The sequence below is a fragment of the Peromyscus leucopus genome, chromosome 20 (assembly GCF_004664715.2).
Source record: "Peromyscus leucopus breed LL Stock chromosome 20, UCI_PerLeu_2.1, whole genome shotgun sequence".
Taxonomy (NCBI): Eukaryota; Metazoa; Chordata; class Mammalia; order Rodentia; family Cricetidae; genus Peromyscus; species Peromyscus leucopus.
This window is the reverse complement of record NC_051080.1, coordinates 35,581,529-35,600,870: the sequence shown is the minus strand read 5'-3', so window position 1 is coordinate 35,600,870 and position 19,342 is coordinate 35,581,529. Positions and strand designations below refer to the sequence as shown.

The 19,342-nt window shown below is 55.7% G+C and overlaps 1 protein-coding gene across 2 annotated transcripts; it reads left to right on the top strand.

Moving 5' to 3' along the window:
- The first annotated feature begins 212 nt into the window (after window positions 1-212).
- On the top strand, window positions 213-19,035 carry Mfng (MFNG O-fucosylpeptide 3-beta-N-acetylglucosaminyltransferase). 2 transcript variants are annotated; one of them, XM_028871098.2, is made up of 8 exons: window positions 213-722; window positions 6,838-6,886; window positions 7,180-7,282; window positions 9,739-9,892; window positions 13,626-13,711; window positions 15,286-15,451; window positions 17,418-17,503; window positions 17,671-17,902. In XM_028871098.2, the coding sequence occupies exons 1-8, from the start codon at window positions 468-470 to the stop codon at window positions 17,672-17,674; spliced, it is 903 nt and encodes a 300-aa protein (XP_028726931.1). In that variant the 5' UTR covers window positions 213-467; the 3' UTR covers window positions 17,675-17,902. The 2 variants fall into 2 exon arrangements, with proteins under 2 accessions (XP_028726931.1, XP_028726930.1); XM_028871097.2 differs by lacking the exon at window positions 17,671-17,902 and adding an exon at window positions 18,376-19,035 and having other exon boundaries at window positions 216-722.
- Window positions 19,036-19,342: the final 307 nt, after the last annotated feature.

The window sequence follows — 19,342 nt, the reverse complement described above, 5'->3', positions numbered from 1 at the left end:
CAATAGTGGGTATTGTAGGAGCCAGAGCGTGAGCGTGGCTGTGAGCGTGGGAAGGCTGAGGGGCTTCTTCCCACCTCGTGGGGGACCTGGTGTGGCTGCAGCCGCAGCAGGCAGAGCTGGGCTCCCTCTGGAGTGGGTGACTCCCTGCAGCCGCCTCTGGGGCTTCCCAGGCCTGGCTCCGCCCCTCGGGCTGAAGCAGGGGCGGGGCCAGGAGCCAAGCGGCCCTGCCCGGAGGGAGGGAGGGCGCAGGAGCAGGTGGCGGGCTGGTGGCCTCTGCCGGCTGGCGGGACCGTGGTGGCTCAGCCTCTGGGTCTGGAGACTCAGCTTCCTCCTTCCCCGTCAGTGCCTGCCCCCGATGCCTGCCCGACTTTTGCCCACACCAGGGCCTCCGCCTGACCAGCCTCCCACCCCAGACTGACCGGTTGGGGAGTCAGGGACTGAACTGTCTGGGGGGTCCCCCTGTACCAATGCACTGCAGGGCCTTTCGGGGCCTGGCAGGAGCCCTCTTTACCCTCCTGTGCGTGGGCCTCCTGTCTCTACGGTACCACTCGAGCTTGTCGCTGCGGATGGCTCAGGACACGCTCAGGCTGACCCAGCCGAACCCAGGGCCCCCGGAGCTGCAGCTGGGAGACATCTTCATCGCAGTCAAGACTACCTGGGCCTTCCACCGCTCTCGCCTGGACCTGCTACTTGACACGTGGGTCTCCAGGACCAGGCAACAGGTGACAGGCGGGCCAGAGAGAGCTCCTGGCCGAGGGGCTCACAGGGGTCTTCCTAACGGTCTTGGGAGAAGCTGCCCACTGGGGGGGGGGGTCCTTCTGGGGTCTCTCTCTCCTGCTCCTTCCTCCATGCCCACCCCCATGCTCCAGGGGCTCCTCAGCTTCACGTGTCTACATCTATTGGGTTCAGCGTGGTACCCCTGCTCCAGGACCACCACCCCCCCGCCCCTTGTGGGTCCCCCTCTTTTCCTAGATTTTTGGCCCTAACTTGCCTCAGGGTCACCGGTGGATGTTAGCCCGCAGGAAAGGTGCAGCCCACCAGATGAGTCCTCGGCTCTGAGCATGGATGAGGCTGCGTGTAGCTGAGGTGTGGTGTGGATGCTGGGGAGACATTGAGGTGGGGGGCCTGCTTGAAGGAGGCTTCCTCTCAGTTCCTGCCCCACTGTGCTGTGTGAGGGCAGTGTCTAGCCTCCTGGTTTCCTGTGCTGCCTTTGGCAGACAGTGACTCAGGCAGAGTGGGCAGGAGGTCAAGGTGAGGTGGAGATCTGCCTGTCATGTGGAGTACCTCTGTGTGTGTGTGTGTGTGTGTGTGTGTGTGTGTGTGTGTGTGTGTGCGTGCGTGCTCACACACAGAGCCACGTATGCTAAACACAACAATAAGAAAGTTAATCAAGTGCGGGCCATAAGTGTGGTTCCTGAAAGCAGAGCCCTCCTCCCCAATACTCAAGACCCTGTCAATCAAAGCCAGGGATGGGGGTGCGCTGGAGACCACCTCAGGGGAGGCAGAAGTGGTCTCATGCATTTGTACACACACATACTCCCGTCCTCATTGTGGCTGCTGGCTCTGTGGGAGGAAGTGGCTGAGCCCTTGCCGGGGAGGCCGAGGAGAGGAGGCAGTTCAGTGAGGGAGGAGAGGTGGAGGTACCTGAAAAGGATGCCCCCCCTCCCCTGTTTCCTGGCACAGTGTCCGGCACAGGCGTGAGCTCCATTCCCATAGAGTTCCGTGCACCCCCAGCTCCCCACCCCCACCCCCGCCCTGCTCCACCACCCTATACAGTTTTTTTGTCTTGTGGAGAGTATGGTTCCTCCTCGGAAGCCAGCAGGGCTGGCCCTCCGCACAGACCTTCCTGTTTATGGAGCTGCGTCTGTGTGTACCAGGGAACAAGGCCTCATGTGGTCCCTGGCGCTTTCCTGTCTTGCTCACCATCATGGTGCCCTCGCCTCAAATAAGGCTGCAGATGAGCTTAGGCTGGCCAGAGTCACCCAGAGGGCCTGTCGGGCAGAGCACAGTGGGACATCTCAACGGGGCCCTTTTCTTTTCTGCTGGGGACCCCCAAAATCAGAGCTGCCAGGGTTACTGGAGTGCTGGTTCTGTGTCATCAGCTGGGGTGCTGGTGCCTGGCAGAACAGATTGGCATGACTGCATGCCCCAGGTTCTCCCAGAGGCTGACCAGGTCAAGGGGCACCTACCAGCTTCTCTAAGGGGCTGCAGTCAGAGGCTGCTTAATCCTGCCTGTGTGCACGGCAGATACTGATTTCCAATCCACAATGAGCTCAGGCGGAGGCAGGCGAGGTGTTGGAACCCCGACCGAGCAAGGGAAAAGGTTCTGGAAGGGTGGTCAGGTGTAGAAGGACTATAGGAAGACAGGGAGATCCGTCCCTCACTTCCAGGCTTCTTTCTTCCTGTGATCTTGGCTCTGGGCTCTCAGTGTCCACATTTGCACATCACCAATGTGTCTGGAAACAGCCCCAGCTGGTTAACTCCGGTGCTGGACTCCCAGCTGGTTAAAGGTGATGGGGTGACAGGTGGCCCCAGCTTAGTGTGCCCGGAGGGACTCGTGTATGGCCTTTGTGTGGCGGAGGGGGTGGGCGGGGAAGGCTGTTTTGTGTGTTTTGAGCTTCAAGGGGCCTTTCTCCCTCCGGGGTGGGGGCTGGGGGGGGGGAGATGGCTTTAGCCCACTCTCCCCTTCACGGCAGCAGATGGTCCCCGGCCACCCCCTCCCCTGCCCCAGCAGCCTGCCAGTCTCTTTGTTTCCCAGCCTGTGAAGCTGTAACTAACTATTGTCTGGGTCTCCTGCTTCAATAAATCAAACGCAGCCTGCTGCTCCTACCCACGACCCTGTGCTCCCAAGGGCCAAAACCGTGGGCTCCCGGGCCTTCTCTGGCCCCAGACTCTGGGCCTGGACCTCAGTCCTTCCCCAAACTCCGCTCCACTTCCCACCCCACCTCAGCAAACATCCTCAGGCCTGTTGGTCTCATGCTCTGAACTTGCGTGACTTCTGCTACCCCGTGGCCGTTTGGCGGCAAATATTTGCCAGACGGTCAGGCGAGAAGGGCCCGACTCGTTGGCCGTCCGGCTGGCTCCCTCTAGAGCTCTGTTGTGAGGAGGTTTGGGTGAGGGCAGAAGACTGCCAGAGGCCAAGGAAGACAGCCTGGAGACCCAGGAGAAGGCTTGGGCCAGGACTAGATTGGGAGCAGAGGAAGCCAGAAGCCAGGATAATGTGGAGGGTGAGAGGAGCGGACGGACCATAGGAGGCGCAAGGGGAAGGGAACAGGTACCCAGACTGCAAGGCTCAGGGACCTAGCAAGTGGGAAGAGAATTGCTGGGGGGGGGGGGGGGGGGGGCGGGGGGGCGACTCGCTCTTTTGATGCTGGTCATGGAATCTAGGGCCTCGCAAGGCAAGTGCAGGTGATTGCTCTATTGATGAACCCTGGCTCTTGCCTTTTTTTTTTTTTGGTGGGGGGGGGGTTGCCCCCTCTTCCCCAGTGTTAGAGATTGAACCCAAGGCCTGAGCATGCTGGGCAAGTGCTAGGCTACAGCTCCATTGCTGGCCTTTGCTTGTATTTCTTAGGGCCTCAGTCCTGAGGGATTTGAGAGGCTGGGGCTCAGTAGGAGGCCGAGCAGCAGGTGTGGAGAGGGGTCCCAGGGTTCAGGTGGTAATGCTGTGTGTGGTGGAGGGGTGAAGAGGAAGATACCAGGCCTAGGCCACTCGGGCTCCCCAGAACGTCCAGGGCTCCAGCTCGATGTGACAGGCACAAGCAGACCCCAGGAAGAGGACTCAAAGGCCCTGAGAGAGCCAGGTGCTGGGACACTGGGGACAGACAGATCACGTTGGGAGGGACTGAGGACAAGGTGGGATGCAAGAAGAGCACAGAGGGCCTCTGGAGTAGCGACAGGTGTCAGGGAAGGTCTCTTGTGGGGAGGTGCTAGAGTTGGCAATTTGAGGTTTAAAGAGCTCAGTGTATGCAGAAGGTGTGTCTGTAATGTGTTGGGGTGACTGAAAGGACTCTGAGTCAAGAAGCCCCAGGGGTAGGGCAAGAAGGGCTGAGGTAAAGTCACTTCAGGTGGCAAAGAGCAGATGTCTCTTCCTTGACCACACTTAACTTTTTTTAAAAAAAGTGTTTATTTTATGTATATGGGTGTTTGGGCCTGCACATACGTCTGTGCATTATGTGCATGCAGTACCCGTAGAGGCCAGAAGGGGGCACTGGAATTCCCCTAGGATTGGAATTACAGTTGTGAGCTACCATGTGGGTGCAGGGAGTCCAACCTGGGTCCTCTGGAAGAGGAGACAGTGCTCTTTCTTAATCACTGAGCCATCTCTTCGGTCCAGACTACACGTACTGTAAGGGAAACAGGGCGTCGTGAATGACATGAACAGGTGCTATCCATCTGATCCTGAGGGGGCAGTAGGTTTGAGGATCAAGGCAGAGGATGACCGTGGCTCAGAAGTAAGCTTGTGGTCACAGGCCTTGGGGGAGCGGTCTGGCTCCCTCATGCCCCCCTTTCCCAGTGCCCTACCCCTGGCTTCTGGCCTCCTGTGCCCCTGTTCCCTGTGAGATAGAAGAAGAGCTTGCCTTCCCTGGAAGCTCTGCCTTCCCTAACTTCCCTGTCTTCCACGAATACAGCTGCCTCACTCTCCTACTTGACGGATAGGTAAACTGAGGCTCAAGACAGGGGCTGTTTTGGCCTGGGAGGGTTTGTGGTGTCAAGACATTGTGGGTAAAGCAGAAAGCAGCTCCCTGAAGCTGGAGCCCTGGTCTGGGAAGGACGATAGAGGAGGTCACACCGGCCTGGGTCTAGTGGGGGAGCAAAATTGTTCCATACTCTGGCAGAGCAGCCCAAGGGTCAGGGACACCACCAAAGGCCTTCCAGATGTTCTGTGATAGTGTGTGTTGTTTACGCAGGAGGGAAGCTCTGTAAACCCTGGGCCAGCTCTGGGGTGGGCAAGTGACATATTGCCTGCCTGCTGTGACCCTGTCTTGCCCACAGGCGGATTCTGGAGGGTTTGAAGATGTCTGGTGTGGAGTTGGTATTTGGTTGACTAAGAGACTGATTCTCACCCACCTACGGGGGTGGCAAGAAATGTTCCCGTCGCGCCAGGACGTACCTGTAATCCCAGCACACGAGAAGCCAATGCAGGATTGCCACTGGTTGTAGGCCAGTTTGGGCTTACATAGTTGAGTTCCAGGCTAGCCTGATCTACAGTGTGAGACTTCGTTTCAACAAATAAACAAAATAAGAACACAGCGCAGGTCTGTGGGTTGGAATCCCTGCTTAGCCTCATCTTAGGATGGTCACTGGGGAGGAGGTGCCCAAGCTGAGAAAGCAAGATCGTGCCAGCACGTGAGGTTTCTGAGGCGCTTCGGGGCCTCTGAACTTGGACGAGGGTTTGTGGTTGGATGGTGTGGCGTGTGAGGGAATGGGTGGGGGAAGCCCTTCCGTCTGCACACTCCCGTGGGTTAGGGTTCGAGGGGCTTTGCTTTCAATGCTGTGGTAAACACCACGACCAAAAGCAACTGGGGAGCAAAGGGTTTATTTCAGCTTACAGGTTACAGTCCATCATGAAGGAAGTCAGGGCAGGAAGTCAAGACAGGAACCCAGAAAGCGGAGGTCATGGAGGGGTGCTGCTTACAGGCTTGCTCCCCACGGCTTACCCAGTCTGCTTTATTTCTCTCCTCCTCCTCCTCTTCTTCTATTTCATTTATTTTTTGAGACAGAGTTTCTCTGTATAGTCTTGGCTGCCCTGGAACTCACTCTGTAGTCCAGGCTGGCTTCAAACTCAGATATCCGCCTGTCTCTGCCTCCTGAGTGCTGGGATTAAAGGTGTGTGCCACCACTACCTGGTTTACAGCCTGCCTTCTTTTTCTTCCTTCCTTCCTTCCTTCCTTCCTTCCTTCCTTCCTTCCTTCCTTCCTTCCTTCCTCCCTCCCTCCCTCCCTCCCTCCCTCCCTCTCTCTCTCTCTCTCTCTCTCTCTCTCTTTTGCCAAATGCCATTTATTGAAGGAGAGAAGAGGTCTTAAATACAGGCTTACAGCACAATGGGAGAACCCCAGAGGACAGAAGTTCGCTACAGGATACATAGACATGCAGGATACATAGACAAGGAACTTCCCTTAAGCATTCAGGAGGGTGGAATCCGGCAGGCAATTAGCATAGGGAGGATATCAAGGTCAAGGTCAGCAAGCAAGGCAACAGTTACCCAAAACAGGGGCCAGGACCCTACAGGTCCCCCTTTTACTAGAAAATGAGATTCTGACTTAGGTTGCATGGGACGTCAGCAGGTCACCTTACCTGTCATGGAGACGCCTGCCCAGGCCACACAGGCGCTCTGTCTTAGGTTGGTGAGTGCTCCGCGCCCCAGCCTGCTTTCTTATACAATCCAGAACTACCGGCCCAGGGGTGGGACCACCCACAGTGGCCTGGGCCCTCTCCCATCAATATTTAATAACTAAGTGCCTTACGGGCTTGCTTGCAGGCCATTCTGATGGAGGCAATTTCTCAGTTGAGCTTTCTCAGATGGCTCTAGCTTGTGTCAAGTTGACAAAACCTAATCAGTACGGTGGCCAAGTGTGGCTGTGACACCGTGTGCAGAAGAGGGGGACGAATTGGCTAAGCATGTGCGGCCCTGGAGAGCAGACACAGCTGGGTTGGTTCACCCTGGAGTTGCGTGTCCTGGAGAGTTTAGTTGCATGTGTGTGTGAGGAGAGTGTGTCTGAGGACAGACGTCTGCAGGGTCTGTGTCCTTCTACATATTCCCCTGGGTGTGGCCTTGGTGGGCTGTGGACTGGGGGCTTCCCTCCATCAACCTACCCTGATGCCTCCCTCTCTCCACAGACGTTCATCTTCACTGACAGCCCAGACGAAAACCTCCAGGAGAGACTGGGTAACTCCTCAGCTGGGGTGGTGGTCCTCCACCGTGGGCACAGGGTGGCTGTGATGGAGCCTTGGGGTCCCCAGGAATTATGTCTCCTGCCTCTGGCTTTGGTGACTACCTTATTCCCAGGAACAGCAGGTGTAAGAGGCTGCTGGAGAAGGCCCATTCCGTCTGTTGCCTTGGTTCTCCTGGGAGGGGATGAGCCCTCCAGGCTCTCTGAGTTCCATCTCAGTCTTAGGTTCCCAGGAGTCCCAGTTAGGGGGAGGGGCTGGGCAGGTCCCCTGACTGCTTCCCATCTCCAGGCTCCCACTTGGTGGTCACCAACTGTTCTGCGGAGCACAGCCATCCTGCTCTGTCCTGCAAAATGGCTGCAGAGTTCGATGCCTTCTTGGCCAGTGGGCTCAGGTGAGTGTTGCTAGGTCACTGAGGCCGAGTGACTTTTGCCTCAGGCCATCTCTTTAACATTTTTATTTTTGTTGTTGTTTTATTTTGTTTTTGTTTTTTTCTGAGACAGGGTCTCACTATGTAGCTCTGGCTGTCCTGGAACTACTATGTAGACCAGGCTGGCCTCAAACTCACAGAGATCTGCCTGCCTCTGCCTCCTGAGTGCTGGAACTAAAGGCGTGGCTGGCTTAGGTTTTTAAAATTACATTTGTGTGCTTATCATTTATTTATTTATCTATCTATGTGTGTGTCTCTGTGTGTATACATGTGTAGGTGTATGTGTGCCGTGGGTGGTATTGTGTGAAGGTCAGAGTGTGGGAGGCTAGCTCCCACCTCTCCAAGAGTTCTTATGGAGAGGAGAGAAGAGTAAGAAAATATTAGATAGAAAGAGAGCTAGACAGCCGGGCGGTGGTGGCGCACGCCTTTAATCCCAGCACTCGGGAGGCAGAGCCAGGCGGATCTCTGTGAGTTCGAGGCCAGCCTGGTCTACCAAGTGAGTTCCAGGAAAGGCGCAAAGCTACACAGAGAAACCCTGTCTCGAAAAACCAAAAAAAAAGAAAGAGAGCTAGACAAGAAAGGAAAGACAGAAACACAGAACAGCTTCGGGAGGGCCTGGATCACTTACCCAATGGCCTTTTCCATTTATTGAAAAGGGCTTTTTATAACAATGCCAAGGGGCAGGGCAAAAGACCTCCCCCTTGCTAGATCAAAGCACACCGCACAGCCAAGTGTAGACCCTTCCAAACACCTGGTAACCACGTCCGTGGTCAGATCACCCCCTTATGCAGCCCTGCTGGGTAATACAAGCCCAGATTCTCGGACCCCGAGTAAGTTCTCACTAGGAAGCCTCTGTGGGTCTCCATCAGAGGACAACTTTTGGGGCTTAGCTCTTTCTTTCCATCATATTTCTGGCAGGTGCCTTTACCTCCTGAGTCATCTCGCTGGCCTCAGGCCGCCTTTTGAACTGAGTGTGGAGTGACGGGGCTGGGGAGGTGATGACTCAGTGGATAAAGTACGCGCTGTGCAAACCCAAGGACCCGAGTTCGATACCCAACCCCTACCCCAAAAGAATGTGCACACGCTTCTAACCCCAGTGCGAGGTGGTGGAGACAGGCAGGTTCTGGGGCTCGCTGGCTGGTCATCACATCCCAAGCTCCTGGTCCCAGTGAGAGATCCTGTTAAAAAGCAAGGTGGATGCTAACAGGAGGACCACCACCCAAGGCTGGCTTCCGGCCTCTGGATGCACGCACATTTCGGTACCTGCACTTACACAGATATGCACATCCAAGTTCCCCCGCCCTAAATGGAGGGACCTGGGTCCAGTGAAGGGATCCTGGGGCCTCCGGGGGGTCTGACTCACCCTTTCCCACCTAGCAGATGGACCACCTGGAGTCAAATCCTGTCACTCCCTGGCTGCGTGGCCTTGAAGTCTGTCTTCATCTGTTCTGTAGCTGTCTCTTCCTCTGAGGGTACCCAGAGGACCCCAAACACAGGGGTTGGCTAGCAGCTACCTGTAGGAAGCACAGCTTAGAGCCAGCGTTGGAGAAACCGGGATTGTCTGATTTTCTTCGACGGAAGGAAATAAATGACCCCTGGTCACCAGGAATGTCCGTGAAAGTGGCCAAACTATTCTAGTAGGAGCTAGCCTGCACCCGAATCCCCCAATATCCTGAGAATCGTTTAGGCCCCAATCCTCAGCTTTGTCTCTCAGTGTCTAGAGCTCATCCCCATGAAAGAGGCCCTGTGTACTTTGCATCCTCCACCAATAGAATCCACCTTATGCTCATCACAGATCCTTCCTCTAGGCCAGTGGCTCTCAACCTTCCTGATGCCTCGACCCTTTAATACAGTTCCTCATGTTGTGGTGGCCACCCGCCCCCCACCATAAAATTATTTTTGCTGCTACTTCATAGCTGAAATTATTCTACAGTTATGAACCATAACGTAAACGTCTGATATTTCTGATGGTCTTTAGGCGACCCCACTGAAGGAGCTGTTCAACCTGCAGAGGGGTCACAACCCACAGGTTGAGAACCACTGCTCTAGGCCCCGGTCCTGAGCCCTGTTGATCAGCCACTGGCATTCATTCTTCTTGTAAAGGTCACGAGTGTTCTGCCACTTTGCGAGACTTTCGATGTAGCGCAGCCTAAAGCTTTGTTGTGATGAATGAAATCTTTTCCCCCAAGTTTTACTATGCTTAAATGTGTGAGTAGAATAAACCACAGGGTCAGACTCTGGAACTTCTGGACCCAGTGCCTGCAAAGACGGCCCCGAGTTCCATTCTTCCCGGTTGTCTATCCTTCACCGGTCAGTCTACCCTGACAGCCACCCAGCCTATAGCTGCTAGCTCTTGACCGTGGGGGTCTCTGGAACACAGCATCTCCACGCGCTCATTGCGGGGGGCGCCATCCCCACAGGTGGTTCTGCCACGTGGACGATGACAACTACGTGAACCCCAGGGCACTGCTACAGCTGTTGAAAACATTCCCGCAGGACCGTGACATCTACGTGGGCAAGCCCAGCCTGAACCGGCCCATCCACGCCTCTGAGGGGCAATCAAAAAACCGCACGGTGCGTCCCTTCCTCCTCTTCCAGTTGGTTGTTGCTCTCAGGGGTGGGCTGAGACGAGGGGCGGGGCCTGACCCGGAGGCGGGGCCTGACCCAGAGGCGGGGCCTGACCCGGAGGCGGGACCTGATTGTTTAGTAAGGCCTGGGTCATCCAGGAGCTCTGGCTTGGCAAGAAGGCTTTCCTGACTCCATCCATGACCAAGCCCCCAGGCACCTGGTTTCACCATGAATTTGTACAGAATCTTTTTTTTTTTCAATTTATTTTTATTTTATTTGCATTGGTGCTTTGCCTGCATGCATGTCTATGTGAGGGTGTCAGATCTTGGAGTTAGAGACAGTTGTGAGCTGCCATGTGGGTGCTGGGAATTGAACCCGGGTCCTCTGGAAGAGCAGTCGGTGCTCTTCACCACTGAGCCACCTCTCCAGCCCCGGATTTGTATAGAATCTTAAACACTCCTGGGCTGGAGCTGGAGTGCAGTTGGTAAGGTGCTTGCCTAGCATGTACAAAGCTCTAGTTTTGATCCCCGTTACCATGGGGGTGCATGCCTATAATCCCACCACTTGGGGAGGCTGAGGCAGCTATCACCGGTTCAAGGCCAGCCAGAATTACATAGCGAATTCCCAGGCCAGCCTGGGCTATGGAGTGAAACTGTCTCAAAGCCGGAAAAATACCCAACTATTGCTGGGCCAGGTGATAAATTGTGGGTGCTCAGAGCTGCAGACACCCCCCCCTAACTTCTTCACTGCCCAGCCACTGAAGTGTGGATGGACACTGGGAGCTGGGGGGCCCAGAATCAACTACACTGTAGACCCAAGTGACAGTCCGAGGACGTCACCATGGCCAGGATAGAAAACAAAGCCTGGAGAGCTGGACCGTGCTTCAACCAGACACCAGATGAATAATGAGGTTTTGCCTGTGTTCCCCTAATTGCATGGTTCTTCCCTGCCCCCCCCCCCTGTCTGCCTAGTTTCTGGAGCTTGGGTAGTAACCCCCGGGGTAGGGAGAAGGCAGAAAGGAGGAGGCCCCCTCCCGGGAGGCCCTCCTTGGAGCAGGAGCTGATGCTTGGGGCTTCCCTCCCTCCCCAGGCCACCATCTGCTGCTCTGGGGAAACCGGAGCCTTAATTATCAGTGGCTCATCAGCCGCTAAGCCCTAATTAAATCCTCCTGAGCCCCAGGGTGTGCATGCATGTGCCACCTCAGGTGAGCCGAGGGGTGTCCCCAGCCCCCACTCTGACCTCCCATCCAGCCGGAGCCCCTCCGTCTCCAGGCCTGAGGATTCCAGGCTGGCGCAGGCCTCCCTGGGTTCATAGGGCAGCCCTGTCGCTCCTGGCTTGGTGACCCTGATTGACGTTGGTCAACCTCTTTGTGCCTCGGTTTCTCATCTGTGGAGCAGGTGGTAACAGCCCTTACTCATGGTTTTGAGCCAAAGAATCAAGTGGGGCCACTTGTCAGAGTTCCTGGACTGGGGACTGGATGGATATTATGGGATTCATTTGTAGCCACATCCTGCCTGGCTAGTTCAAGGCCTGACTGGGTACACCCAGACCTGTGTCCCACTGTCCTGGTCAGCTTTCTGTTGCTGTCATAAACACCAAAAGAGACATGGGGCGGGAAGGGCCTGCTTGGCTGATTGTGTTTGGATTGCAGTCCATCATCGAGGGAAGTCAAGGCAGGCACGCAGGGGGGAACAGACACAGGAACCCATGCAGGAGTGCTGCTTCCTGGCTTGTTCCTCATGGCTTGCTTCATTTTCTTGCTTATATAACCTGGGACCACTTCCTAAGGCTGGTACCACCCATAGTGGGCTGGTGGTGGCCCCTCTCACATCAATCATCAGGCAAGAAAATACCTCAGAGTTGGACGGTGGTGGCGCATGCCTTTAATACCAGAACCTCTGCAGGCAGGTGGATCTCTGTGAGTTTGAGGCCAGCCTGGTCTACAGAGTGAGCTCCAGGACAGTCAGGGCTGTTACACAGAGAAACTCTGTCTCAGTAAACCAAAAAGAAAAAGAAAAGAAAAGAAAAGAAAAGAAAAGAAAAGAAAAGAAAAAGCCTCACAGACTTGCTTGCAAGCCAATCCGATGGAGGCATTGTCTCAATGGAGGGCCCCTCTTCCCGGGTATCGCTAATTTGTGTCAAATTAACCAGCACACCCACAACATGCACGATGCTCTCCTTGGCATACACCGCCAAAGGGAATGCCCCCACCCCCTATTCTGTCTTGGAATGTTCCAGAATCCCAGAGTGCCCAGGCCAGTGCAGAGCCCGGAGTTCTTCGGGGTTGGGCAGCAAAGGCAAAGGAGCTCTGACCTGGCATCGATTCCTGCTCTGTGCCCTGAGGCAGGTGACCTCAGTCCTCTGTGTGTTGGTCACCGTGTTTGGGGTACGGCCCTTAGCACAGCCCTCCACACAGGGCCGGGCACAGGGATGGCTCAGGCTGAGTTCCTGTCAGGGATGTTGTGGTTGCTGTAATTACACAAGAGTGGAAGCCGCCCACGTGTTAATTTCAACAAAACACGCATTTATGGAGCACTTCCTGAATGCTGGGTCCTCAAGAGACATCCACTCTGCCTCTTGGAACCCCGGACCTTCTCTAAAGGACGTTTGTGGAAGTGAATTAGGAAGGAAGGCTGTCAGGTGGCGGAACGGGGGCGGCTGGGCTCCCAGGCCCAATTTAAGGCCCAGGGCCCGGAAGTGGCTCCCTTGAGGTCCCGCAGCTGGGCAAAGCGGGGAGATGGAGACCTGGGCCTCCTCATTGTCTGCCTAGGGATCTTTCTACAAAAGCATCATGGGGGAAAACACAGCCCAATGCAAGATACATTTATTAAGCATCAACTGTGGACTTTAGGGAAGGTATGCGGTGTGTGTGTGTGTGTGTGTGTGTGTGTGTGTGTGTGTGTGTGTGTGTGTGTTATTAGACCAAGAGATGAAATGGCAGAAAGGAAAAGTTCTCCAAAAAAGAGAACCCACAGGCGAATTCGGGGTCCTCACAAGAGAGCCAGGAAGAGGCCTGGGCTGAGGGGATGGTGGTAGATGGGTCAGAAAATGGCAGATGGGGTGCTCCCCATTACTGGGATGATGATGTTAAGGGGCTGCCTGTCAACAGGGGTGGCCTCCTGCTCTTCATCTGTGGAAAACCTTTCTCGGCCTCAGGAATCGGGGGCGGGAAAAGTGAGAGCTGGGGGCCTGGTGTCGGTGGCATTGGGGAGTCCTGCTCCTCAGGCTAGTGACCCTGTATGGGGTCCTCTCCCCTATGGTCTTCCTGGAGCATTCTGGGAAGGGCTCTGGTGGACTGGTCTGAGTCATGTGCCTTTTGCTGGGTCAAGGGCACCAGCCCTGCACTTCATTCCGGAAGCATCTGGCCACCTCTGTGACCTAGGGGAGCAGGTGCTGGGTCCCCCTCAAAGGAAGAGGGTAAAATGGCACATGTCACCCTATCACCCTTAGGATCTCTCTCCGGTGAGGGCCAACAGGGATGTCTCAGACCAAATGCCTCCTCTTCCAGACGCTGGCTGGGTTTGGGGCTCCCCCGTGGCCTCACCGCTCATAATTAGCTGTGTGGCATTGGGCCTCGGCTCCCTTGCTGTGAAGTGGGCAGGTTAAGGCCAGGCTTCAGCCTCCAGCGAGGTGTGAAGCTCAGAGCTTTGGGGTCATGGTGGTTTTGGGGGAGGAGTGGTCTAGCTGGTGCCTATGAGTGCCCTGGGCTCACTGCACATCTCTGTCATCTCCTTTCCAGAGGCTGGTACGGTTCTGGTTTGCCACAGGGGGTGCTGGCTTCTGCATTAGCCGCCAGCTGGCTTTGAAGATGGAACCATGGGCCAGGTAACCAGAGGCCTGGGCGGGGGGCGGGGCTGGGAATGGGAGGGGCCTGGGAGGGGCGGGGCTGGGAATGGGAGGGGCCTGGGAGGGGCAGGGCTGGGAATGGGAGGGGCCTGGGAGTGGGGGCGGGAGGGAAGGGCTAGGAACGGGAGGGGCCTGGGAGTGGGGGGCAGGAGGGAGGGGCTGGGAACGGGAGGGACCTTTGAGGCAGGAGGGACAAGAGGGTACCCAGGGCAAATGGCCTCTTATTCAGTTGTGCCAGGGCAGCCCAGGCCTGTGGGGAACATTTCTGTCAACTTCTAGGGAGTGTGGTTCAGTACACTCTGCCTTCGTTTCCCCATGTATAAATGGAACTGAAAAATAAAGTGGCCAATGGCATTGTAAGGGCTTAGTGGGAAAATGTCCGGGTGGACACCCTCCTGACTGTGGGTCAGGGGCCTTGGCAGCCTTATCCTTATCTTCTGACGGTTGACGTCATGCGGGTTAAGCACTGGAGCCCTCAGAGATGGAGGAGAGGACAGGAGGAAGGCTTCCTGGAAGAGGTGGCATTTTATCTGAGACATCCCTGTAGGCCCCCACAAGAGGGGGATCCCAGGAGCATGGTGGATGGTGGTGGGGGGGAAGGAATACTGACATTCTGGAAGTGGCTGACCCTGGCCTTTTCCCAGGTTGGTGTCAGTGACCATGAGCTTGCATGGATCTCTGCCCTGAGTTAGCTTGTACTTCAGAAGGACCATAACAGGAGGACAGTGCCGCTTCCAGAACCCGTATGAGAAGTTGACAAACCTTAGGCTACCCAGGTTCAAGGTCACTTAGCTGCTCTGAGTGTTTCTGTCTCTATCTGCCCATTGTTTCCTAGAGGATTCAGTATGTCAGAGGGCATGCTGACCCTAGAGCAAGCCCAGAGCAGGCATGCACCTGTGACCAAAGGTCACCTCTGTGATTAGGGTGTCCCACTGTGCTCTGCCCACCTCTGTGGTACCCATCCCTATCTAAATGTGCAGCTGAGATGCTCTCAGCCTGGATTTCTGTGCTACCCCACCCCTGGCCAGGCATGCTGGGGAAAGGACATTGAGGGGCAGTCAGGAGATGTTCCCTGCCGATGCCATTGGAAACCTGCTGCCACCTCTGGGAAGTCCACCTTTTCTCCCCAGCTCCCCCAAACCACGTTTCCCTCTGACTTGGCCCCAGCCTCAGTATCCCAGTCTGTGGCAGGCAGGAAGCACCTCTTTCTCATGTCTAGGTCCTTATTGATAGTGAGGTATAAGGAGCCAGGGGATGTCAAGCTGAATGGTGAATCCATGAACAAATGAATGAGAGAAAATGGGGAGAAGAAGGGATCCATTTAGTTGAGCTCTTCAACATTGCCCCACCCAGTCCTTCTTTCCAGGACCTTGGGGAGGTAGGGCTGCTGCCCACCCATTCCTTAGGGGAGGAGCCTGAGACTCCCCAAGTTCTAGACTTGCCCAGTGTCCTTGCGCAGTGTGCTGGCCCGGCAGAGGCCCTGCTGGGCAGTGGGAGGGGGCGCAGGTGTGCAGGGCCTGGGTCAGTGGCCACCATCCAGCTCTGTCCTTCAGCGGCTCCCACTTCGTGGACACTTCAGCTCTTATCCGGCTCCCTGACGACTGCACTGTGGGCTACATCATCGAGTGCAAGCTGGGGGGTCACCTGCAGCCCAGTCCCCTTTTCCACTCACATTTGGAGACCCTGCAGCTGCTGGGGGCTGCCCAGCTTCTGGAGCAGGTGAGCCAGCTGCCGAGCCGAGGGCGGGCGATGGTGAGGGCTGGGGAAAGGCTCCCCAGGGGAAGGTTGGGGTACTGGAGATCAACCTGGAACTTGAGCTTACGGGACTTGGCTGACGGGGAAACAGAGGCCCAGGGAGCAGCGTACCCCTTCCAGAGACTTTACAGGCATGGGTGGCACCCCCAGAACCCCCTTGTTTCTCTTTCCACTCTGAATCCTCCACCCTCCACATTCCCCCCGCCCCAGGAGCCCGCTGGAGGAGCCATGTGACCCTTCCGACTCCTGTCTGGAGTCTCCTCCATCTCAGGCTCCTGGTCCTGCTCACTGGTCCTCCCAGCCCATTATGAGTGATGAACACATGAGTAACCTGTGCCTGGCGGGCGGTAACTGCTCTTGGGACAGACTGGCTTGGCTTGTAGACCTGCCTGCCAGCCCCACTGCCTGGCCAGAGGGCCTGAGGTCTTCTGTCCTAGAATTTGGGGTACACGTGACAGAAAGCTTGTGTGCAATCGAGTAACGAGGAGGGACAGGACCTGGCATTCAGAAGGGACTATCTCCCCTGTCCCATCTATTCTCTCCTCACTGGCCTTATCCTCAGGGGACTGGGTCCTTAGGATGGCAGGATCTCAGCCCTAGGTCTGTCGTCACCATGGAGAGAGAGTCCACAGACCCTCAGCGGACCCTAAGACCCCATGGTCTGATGGCCTAGCTTGGGTCAGCACCTGGAGTGAGGAGATTGGCTAGGCAGGGAATCAGGATGTAGGGCCCACCCATTAGGAAGCCAGGAAATGTGGACAAGTTTGGGGTGGCCAGAAATGGAACGTCTGTCATTGCTTTTTGGTACACTTGGCAGTATGAGGGCCCTGCCCCCTTCGCTGTCTGTGTCTGCCAGTCGTCGCCTTGTGCCCACACAGGCTTCCTTCAGCACCCACGGGAATTGCTGCCAGGACCCCAGGGGCCCCCCAAACCCTCAGCTTCAGTTCCTTCTGTGGAGGGCTGCGGTGTTCGGCAGGGCCCACACCCCTCCTCCACACGCGTTTAATCAGCTCTGGGTTATTTTCCGTTCCTAATAGGATAGAAAGACTCAGTAAAATGTCATGCTGTGTTGTTTAGGGAATAAATGAGAAGTGGGGGAAAAAAAAGTGCACAGCACAGATGCAGTCGCTGTGATATTTTCAACCCATGCTTGGTTGAATCCACGATGTAGAAGCTGTAGATACAGAGGGCGGGACTACAGGGCTGGGATGTAGCTTAGTGGTTAGAACGCTTATGTAGTGTGCATGAAGCCCTGAGTTTGATCCCTAGGTCTTCAGAAACCAGGTCTGGCGGTGCAGACCTCTAATCCCAGCACTTGGAAGTAGAGGCGGGAGGATCAGAAGAAGTTCCAGCCCCTGTCTAAATATAAATAATTAAAATCTCTGAAGGCCAACCACAAATATTATCCCCATTCTATAGATGGGAAAAACTGAGGCCCAGAAAACTAGGCTAATTGTGGCACGCAGCTGGTGTAGCCAGAGGAGGGATTATGAGCCCTGGTGGCCACAAAGTCATCAGTCCTTAGTCATGGCATGTGTTCACATCTCAGCTAAAGTCTCTGTCCCGTGTCTTACTGACATGGGACAGTCCAGGACTGGCTGAGGCCTGCATGGGGCTGTGGAAATCTCCTAGCTAGTCCAGGCACTCAGCTGAGGGGAATGATCCCTTCTCGATGGGTGTGGTGTCCAAACCCATAGGAGGAGGGAATCACCAGCTGCCTGGGTAAGCGTGGCTGCCAGGGCCAAAGAGAGGCGGTCGAGAGCATGCCCTTGGGCTGCAGGGCCTTTGGGGAGACGCTGGGCTCCACCAGTATAGGAGGCCCAATCGTCAGGCCTCTCGGAAGGCCCAGAGTCTTCTCTGCTGGTCCCAAAACACTACCTTTATGCCCGCCCCCATGGGCACCCTCAAATACCCTTCCATCTCCCCCCAGGTCACCCTCAGCTACGGTGTCTTTGAGGGGAAACTGAACATCATCAAGTTACCGGGCCCCTTTTCCCATGAAGAGGACCCCTCCAGGTGGGTATGGGCTGAGGTGCAGGGTGGAGGTGGGGACCGGACCTCGGCACCCAAAGATGGAGGAGCTTTGAGGGGGAGCAGTGCCACAGGTCATGGCTGAGCACACAGAACTGGAAATAGAGAGAATAGGTTAACATTCTTATCTGCTGCTTTCTGTGTGACCTTAGGTAAATGCCTTGTCCTCTCTGGGCTTCTGTCTCTCCATCTGTAGCACTGGGGTTCATGGCTGCTCCGAGAGCCCTCTGGCCAGGGTTATGGTAAGCACAGCCTTGTTTCGAGGAGATAGAATTTGACTCAGTGTAGGGAAGAAATTCAAAGTTCCAAGAGGAAAAGAGCGGCCTTTTTTGTTTGTTTGTTTGTTTTTTTGAGACAGGATTTCTCTGTGTAGCCCTGGCTGACCTACTCACTCTGTAGACCAGGCTGGCCTCGAACTCAGAGATCTGCCAAGTGCTGGGATTAAAGGTGTGCACCACCACTGCCCAGCAAGGAGCTGCCTTTTAACAGAGTGAGCTGCCCATCAGCAGAGGCATGCAAGCCATAGCCTCAGTGAGTTGATGCTATTTTTTTTTTTTTTTTTTGTGAGCTTGAAGGTTCTAGAACTCAGCCAGGGGGCTCTCAGTTTCTCCTCTGGCTTTCAAGGAGTCTCAAAGGAGAGGCTCTCAAACTGGGGGAGATGTTGCCCATGTCTGGAGACAGTTCTGATTGCTCCATCCTGGGGGTGCTTGCTAGCCTTTGGGAAGAGGCTGGGGACGCCACTGTCCTGCCAGGCATGGGATAGCCCCATGTGACAGAGCTACCTGGGCCGAGTGTTCACAGTGGCCGCGGGTCAGCGAGGTTGGGGTAACTGTCTCCCCTTGATGGCCTCTTTCCAGGTTTCGCTCCCTCCATTGTCTCCTCTACCCGGACACACCCTGGTGTCCCCTGCTGGTGGCACTGTGAACTCTGAACTGCTGCAGAGGTTGACGGACACTTCTGCCTGAACCCCACCCCACCTCCTACGCGGTCCTGGGGGCTCCTGGTCGAGTGCCCACTGGCAGATGGTCCCCGGTAGGGCCTCTGGGTGACAGGAAAGGCCAGGATCTGGACTGTGGTTGGTGCTGAAGGTGTCTCGGGCCCAGGGACCTGGTCATACTGCAGAGACTTCGGGGGCACTTGAGTTGTGTGTGGGGTGCTCAGTCTCCTTACTCTCCTGAGAGTGACGTGTGTCCTGACTGGGGTCTGGCCTCTGCCTCTGGCCTCAGTTATTCCTTGAGGACCAGGACCACTGGGACAAAGCCAGGGCTGTGATCTGTAGCTGTGGGACTGGTCTCAGCTGCTCCTGGCTCTCCTCACCTGGCCAATGGACGTGGACTTTGGAAACTCAGGAGTAAGTTTCTCAGCCCAAGACCCATTTTTCCTACTGTGAAATGTGCGTGTGATGGCTGGATCTTGGGAAGCTACTTTGCCACCATGAGAGAAAGGCCAAGACAATCATCTAAAACTGTTCTTTCTGACATCTGATCTGTGAGAAATTAAACCTTTATTTAAGTCTCTCTCTGTCAGTCTCCTGCTGTGGGCAGCCAGTGTTTCTGGCTGGAACAAGGTCTCTGATCAGTGGTGATGGCCACATTTGGTGGTCAGATGTGGTGTGTGGCTCAGACCCTGGTGCAGGGAGAGGGAGGGCTTGGTGAATGAGGACTATGAGGGTGTGTGTGTGTGTGTGTGTGTGTGTGTGTGTGTGTGTGTGTGTGATGCAATATAAGGTTATGCATGTATGATGTGTATGTGGGGATGTATTTGTGGCTGTGGCACGCACCTGTGTGGGTATGAGTTGCAGAGCTGGGAGCCTGCCTCCTTTCC

What these genes read in the sequence shown, in the direction of transcription:
- Mfng (XM_028871097.2), top strand. Translation starts at nt 468, where the DNA reads ATGCACTGCAGGGCCTTTCGGGGCCTGGCAGGAGCCCTCTTTACCCTC. An exon ending in TCTCCAGGACCAGGCAACAG is followed by an intron (nt 723 to 6,837) that starts GTGACAGGCGGG and finishes CTCTCTCCACAG; the next exon opens with ACGTTCATCTTCACTGACAG. An exon ending in CATGAAGAGGACCCCTCCAG is followed by an intron (nt 17,504 to 18,375) that starts GTGGGTATGGGC and finishes GCCTCTTTCCAG; the next exon opens with GTTTCGCTCCCTCCATTGTC.